The sequence below is a fragment of the Eschrichtius robustus genome, chromosome 7, assembly GCF_028021215.1.
Source record: "Eschrichtius robustus isolate mEscRob2 chromosome 7, mEscRob2.pri, whole genome shotgun sequence".
In the NCBI taxonomy this organism is placed as follows: domain Eukaryota; kingdom Metazoa; phylum Chordata; class Mammalia; order Artiodactyla; family Eschrichtiidae; genus Eschrichtius; species Eschrichtius robustus.
This window is the reverse complement of record NC_090830.1, coordinates 6,289,481-6,296,287: the sequence shown is the minus strand read 5'-3', so window position 1 is coordinate 6,296,287 and position 6,807 is coordinate 6,289,481. Positions and strand designations below refer to the sequence as shown.

Sequence of the window (6,807 nt, the reverse complement as noted above, 5' to 3'; positions counted from 1 at the left end):
ATGAAAGAATGCTCAACATCATTAATCATTAGAGAAATGCAAATCAAAACTACAATGAGATATCATCTCACACCGGTCAGAATGGCCATCATCAAAAAATCTAGAAACAATAAATGCTGGAGAGGGTGTGGAGAAAAGGGAACACTCTTGCACTGTTGGTGGGAATGTAAATTGATACAGCCACTATGGAGAACAGTATGGAGGTTCCTTAAAAAACTACAAATAGAACTACCATACGACCCAGCAATCCCACTACTGGGCATATACCCTGAGAAAACCATAATTCAAAAAGAGTCATGTACCAAAATGTTCATTGCAGCTCTATTTACAATAGCCAGGACATGGAAGCAACCTAAGTGTCCATCATCGGATGAATGGATAAAGATGTGGCACATATATACAATGGAATATTACTCAGCCATAAAAAGAAATGAAATGGAGGTATTTGTAGTGAGGTGGATGGAGTTAGAGTCTGTCATACAGAGTGAAGTAAGTCAGAAAGAGAAAAACAAATACAGTATGCTAACACATATATATGGAATCTAAGGGAAAATAAAGGTCATGAAGAACCTAGTGGCAAGACGGGAATAAAGACACAGACCTACTAGAGAATGGACTTGAGGATATGGGGAGGGGGAGGGGTAAGATGTGACAGGGTGAGAGAGTGGCATGGACATATATACACTACCAAAGGTAAAATAGCTAGCTAGTGGGAAGCAACCGCATAGCACAGGGAGATCAGCTCGGTGCTTTGTAACCACCTAGAGGGGTGGGATAGGGAGGGTGGGAGGGAGGGAGATGCAAGAGGGAAGAGATATGGGAACATATGTATATGTATAACTGATTCTCTTTGTTATAAAGCAGAAACCAACACACCATTGTAAAGCAATTATACTCCAATAAAGATGTTTAAAAAATAAAAAAAAATTAAAAAAAAATAAAAAGGGGCTTCAAATCAGTGAAATAGGATGAATAAATCAAATGGTGAGAGATCAACTGGCTATTCATCTGGAAAATAACAAAGTTGGGTCTTTACTTTGTACCATATTTAATCAAGCAGTAACAGAAGGGGGTCAATTGATCATTCAATTTAACTTAAAACACATTTGTTTCCTATGTTTTAAAGAGAAGACACCTGACAAAATGGAAAGTTCTAAAAAGAATCTTCTTGTATCAACTTAACAAATAGAAATTCCTTTCAAACAATGGAATGATAGACAATTTTATTTCTAAAGTTCAAGTTCTGAACATAAATGCCTTTGGCTATAACAGAACACTCCAAGTCAAACTATTCAGTATCTGTGAAGTAGGTAATAGTATCTCCATTTTGCAAATGAGGAAACTGAGGCACAGACAGATTAAATCACTACATAGGTCACACAAATGATAAGTGGCAGAAATAGAACAGTTTGTCTGAGAAAACAATGCCATGTCACATAATTCAAGGAAGAAAAATGTGGCATTCTACCACACTAAATACAAACACAGTTCTTGGCTCACATAAAATCTGGGCTTCACACCTAAATTTATATAAGCATATCACTTAGACATATCAAAAATGTAAAATAGGGGTAACTTCTTCAACAAGTGCTGTTTTTAATCTGTAAAGTATAAGTACTAATGTTCAAGGCTACTCTTGAACATTAACTCAGATGTGTGTTATAAACAATTGTGTGCTGATTCGTTGCATACTTTAAGTAAACCTTGATTCTATTAAACACTGTTTGGGTCATTTACTGAAAGGACAGTTTGGTAACAATGTTTATACCCATTTATATATGTCACCAAAGAGAACACAGGACATGTGGCATTATATGCATTCAATGTGTCTTTTAAAATATATGTTGTGGTGTAAATATATGATGAAACAACAACAGTATTTAGTACAGGAAACCCTGATATAAATAAAGTTATTTAGGTAAGCGTCATCATTCCACTATGATTATTTTGGGGTCTAAAACAAAAATCAAACATACATGAAATAGGTGTTAAAGAGCATACTCATGCGTATCAGCCTGACATAGCTCAGAGGCTATTCACATACATTGAAAGCTGCTACTCTGATGCTTCAACTCATTTGTGCCTTTTTTAAAGCTACATATTCCATGGTGAGCATGACTAAGTAAACATACTGTGTTATATTTCTAATAAGATATTTGGTACTGCATCCAAAACCTTGCTTCTAGAATTAGATTATTTCCAGATGAAGATTCCCCCAACATTTTTTTTATGAATTTATTTATTTATTTTTGGCTATGTTGGGTCTTCATTGCTGTGCGTGGGCCTTCTCTAGTTGCAGTGAGTGGGGGCTACTCTTCGTTGTGGTGCGCGGGCTTCTCATTGTCGTGGTTTCTCTTGTTGCAGAGCACAGGCTCTAGGCGCGTAGGCTTCAGTAGTTGTGGCACGTGGGCTCAGTAGTGGCTTGTGGGCTGTACAGCTCAGGCTCAGTAGTTGTGGCGCACTGGCTTAGTTGCTCCGCAGCATGTGGCATCTTCCCGGGCCAGGGCTCGAACCCGTGTCCCCTGCATTGGCAGGCGGATTCTTAACCACTGCGCCACCAGGGAAGCCACCCCCAACATTTCTAAAACTGACAATTTTCTTCTGTCACATATTCTCTGATATACAAATTTTGAAATGTGTTTTGAGATTATAAGGTTTTATTCTACTCTCAATTATCTGATGTTCAGTAAAATCTGTGTCTTTGTGAAAATCTTCCTACAGCCATTTCATCTTGGGGTTCTTCCATGGTAAATATCTGATTTACAAAATGTCTGACTTGCTGATGAAGGGTTATTAAAATGCAGGATACTGACAGGGGTTTCTCTCTTACTGAATTCTCTGACATACAGTGTTTCTCACTCCATCATTAGATCCACAGGGTATATGAAATACAGGATGGCTAAGATAAGCTATGACAACAGACAGACCTGAACATGTGATGGCTCAACACAATGCAAGTTTATTTCTTGTTCCTGAAAAGACTTAAGAGTCATGGTAGAGAAGGGAGGGCTCTGCTCAGGGAGTCATTCAGAGACCCTGGTTTCTTCCAACTTGTGAATCTGTAATCTCTAATGCCTCGCTCCCAAGCTGTCCTGAGGATGATCTTTGACAGGGAAAGAGTGGGAAGTAGAAAGGATTCCAAATGAGGTCTTTCATGGGCTTGGAAATAATGTACATCACTTATGCCCACATTCTGATCCAGAGCTTGATCGCATAACCTCATGTGTATCAAGGGAAAGCTAGAAAATCTTAACTAGTTGTGTACCCACACAAAAAAGGAAATGAGTATTGGGAAAAACACAGCCAGTTTGTGCCACATGGGGCTTCTGTCCTATGTGAATTCCCTGATGATTAGTAAGGGTTGATTTCTGGCAGAAAGTTTTTCCACATTCTCCACATTTATAAGGTTTCTCCCCCGAGTGAGTTCTCAAATGATTAGTGAGGGTAGATTTCTGATGGAAATTCTTCCCACAGGCATTACATTCATAGGGTTTTTCCCCTGTGTGAGTTCTCTGATGTTTAGTAAGAGTTGACTTCATATGAAAAGATTTCCCACATTCATTGCACTGGAAGGGTTTCTCTCCTGAGTGAGTTCTCTGATGTATATCAATGGCTGACTTCTGACGGAAAGTTTTACCACATTCATTACACTGAAAGGGTTTCTCTCCTGTGTGAGTTCTCTGATGTTGAATGAGAGCTGACTTCTGGCAGAAAGTTTTCCCACATTCATTACATTTATAGGGTTTTTCCCCTGTGTGAGTCCTCCCATGTTGAGTGAGGGATGACTTTCGGTAAAAGGACTTCCCACATTCACTGCATTTGTAGGGTTTCTCTCCAGTGTGTGTTCTGTGATGGTCTGTGAGAGCTGATTTGTGACTGAAGGTCTTCCCACATAAATTACATTCATAGGGTTTCTCTCCTGTGTGAACTCTCTGATGGACCATGTGTGTTGACTTCTGTTGGAAGGACTTCCCACATTTAGAACATTCATAGGGTTTCTCCCCTGTATGTGTTCTCTGATGCACTGTGAGGTTTGACTTGTGCTTGAATGTTTTCCCACATTCATTACATTTGAATAGCCTCTCTCCTCTCTGATTTTTCTGAAGTTGAGTGAAGTGTGACATTCTGCTGCAATTATTTTCAATTTGACTGCTTTCATGTTGTTTCATTTCCACGTAGATTCCATGACATTTCAAGAGAGAGGACTTCTCACAGAAAGTTTCCTCATGCCCGTTATATTCACAGAGTTTCTCTCCTGTATGAATTTGCCTATGTGGGATTATCACGGTCTTTTTCTCTAGGGCTTTCCCACCATTATTATATTTAAACGTCTTCTCTGAAGTTTGGATATTTAGGTGCTGAATAATACCATTATTACGATCAAGGGCTTTCTCATTTTCATAAGAATCCCCTTGAGTATGAGATTTTTCCTCCTTAATAACAAGTAATTTCTCATGTATATTTAACACATCAGGCGTCTTTCTTGAAAAGTTTCTATTACTACTAATTGATATTGAAGTATTTTTCAAACTCGTTCCATATAAGTCATATTTATAAGGCATTATTCTTGAAGAAACAAAGTTTGTGCTCATATTAGATGATTTTCCTAAAGCATTAATTTTCTCTGAAGTCAATGTTTTGTTGTTGAATGCAACTTGTGGCAAATATTTGTCTTGGTTGTCCTGGATTCTCTCTGTTAGGTCATGAGTTTTGCAGTCTTCTAGAAATGAAAATATTGAACATACCATAAGAATTTGAACAGATTTCTAATAGAATTGGACTAAGATACAAATGTCGTACTATATATTTGACTTTTGGTTTCAGGAGTCTCTCAAGATCAAAGTGACTCTTCCCCATCTAGTTTGTTTGGGAAAACAAATGTGGAAAAAGGGAGAAAAGCTAATAATAGGCAGACGTAATTATTCAGCATTTTACAAACAGAACTCTCAAAGTAGGTAGAAATGAAAATGTAAACTCAAGAAACAGCAAATAGAGGATGGAAGATTTTACAGAAGTGGTAGCTTCGGGTAGGAGGAAAATCACAGAGACTGGGATGGGTACAACTGAGCTAATGAAGAGTAATTTCAGTGACAAGGAAAACCAGTAGATAAAGGTGTTAATGTGGAAAACAAAGAGGTGGACTACAAAGTAGGTCTAATACCCTCAAATCTACATTGTTTTTAATAACATTGTGACAAGTTTTCATGCTCCAGTTGAACTTCCCTTATTTCCATTCTACACATAACGGCAAAGTAAATTTCTGAATGCACCAACTGCCTCATGTTTGAGGGAAGAGTTATTAGCTTGCACTGTAATTTCCCTTCTAGCCATGATTCACAGGAATGTACAAAAGAAAATACAAAACAATGGCAGACTAAGTCATCCTGTGGCAATCTAGATCTGACGCATTGCTCTATTTTGGCTGTGATACCTTAATATTGATCTATCATAGTTGTTCGACAGGTAAACTACCATGATAATCACATTTACTTTCGCTTACTTTTCCTTAAAACCTTGCCCATGACACAATACTAACACTTAATTTTGCTTTATATTTCACATCTCACATTTCTACATTTCAGGCTTCTACATACTATTAGAATTTAAGGGACATATTTTTCAATCCAGTCCTAGAAAATGAGTAACAATCGTGTTTATTTACCATTTAGAAAGTCTTGTTCACATTTGTTATCCAGTGCAACGAAGTCTATCCCGAGCTGAAAAACCACTGACCAAGTACCACATAGAAAACTATTACAAGTCATCATTCTAGCAAACAAAATTTACACTAACTAAATGTCCATCAGATTTTCAAGCTACCATTCTACAGCTCCATAATCAATAACCTCTGCCCCAGTCTAGTCAGTTCTTTGTCTCATTGAACTGCCCACTCTTCACAACAAGCTGAAAATGTGTTCTCTCACTCAGCCTTGGCTCTATTTAGTATCTAGAAAAAAAATGTCATAATGATACTATTATTCCAAATCTCCACGAATGCCATCTCAAATCTTCCTACTTTCTAAACTTTCAAAAGTTACACTTACTCTAAATCTAAAAGTAGTTCCTGTCTAGACCTGTTGTTTTAACACAACCTTAGATAGCACTGCTTTGTAACGTACTGTACTTCATCTACCGTAAAACACATATATTGAACATTCTAAAATCAGGGTGTGTCTTACAATTAATCATAGACCTGTGATCAGCAGGTCACAGTATAATGCGCAGAATATTTTTTCCTTAATCGTTCATCAGATAATGGTCTACTTGCAAACTATGATCTCTTAGATTTGAAAAAATATGACAAGTTTTTCTTAATTAAATGCTGAATTTGAAGTGCTTCATGCAATTTTATTCTCATTCTTATAACCAGGGGATGGTAAACTTTTCCTTAAAGGGCAAAATAGTACATATTTCAGGGTTTACAGGCCACCATCTGTCACAATATTGAACTCTGCTATTAGAGCATGAAATCAGCCAAAGAACATATGAGCATGGTTGTGCTGCAAAAACAAACAAATGAGCATGGTTGTCCTGCAAAAAAAAAATTTATTCACAAAAACATGTGGTAGGTCTACAGGCCATAGTTTGCTCCGATCTAACAACCACCAATGCGCACAGCAGCTGTTGTTAGCTCTCTTATTTCCTTTGAACTTGAGTGATTTTAAATCAATAGACCCCAGCATGCTACGTGTATCATCATTACCTGGAAAGCTTTTTCAGACACAAACGTTTAGACGCTATGCCATTTTATATTTGACGAACCAGAATTATCGCTAAGCATCCCAATTTTTTTTTGAAAGGTGATGG

At 37.5% G+C, this 6,807-nt stretch overlaps 1 protein-coding gene across 6 annotated transcripts in view; it reads right to left on the bottom strand.

Annotated features, from left to right (window-relative positions):
* Nucleotides 1-1,269: 1,269 nt before the first annotated feature.
* The window catches only part of LOC137767005 (zinc finger protein 33B-like), a 101,662-nt gene continuing 96,124 nt past the window's right edge, over nt 1,270-6,807 (bottom strand). For all 6 annotated transcript variants that reach the window (XM_068547530.1, XM_068547535.1, XM_068547531.1 and 3 more), the window contains one exon: nt 1,270-4,720. In XM_068547530.1, the coding sequence (XP_068403631.1) occupies nt 3,240-4,720 (1,481 nt within the window). In that variant the 3' untranslated portion in view covers nt 1,270-3,239. The remainder of the gene's footprint in view (nt 4,721-6,807) is intronic.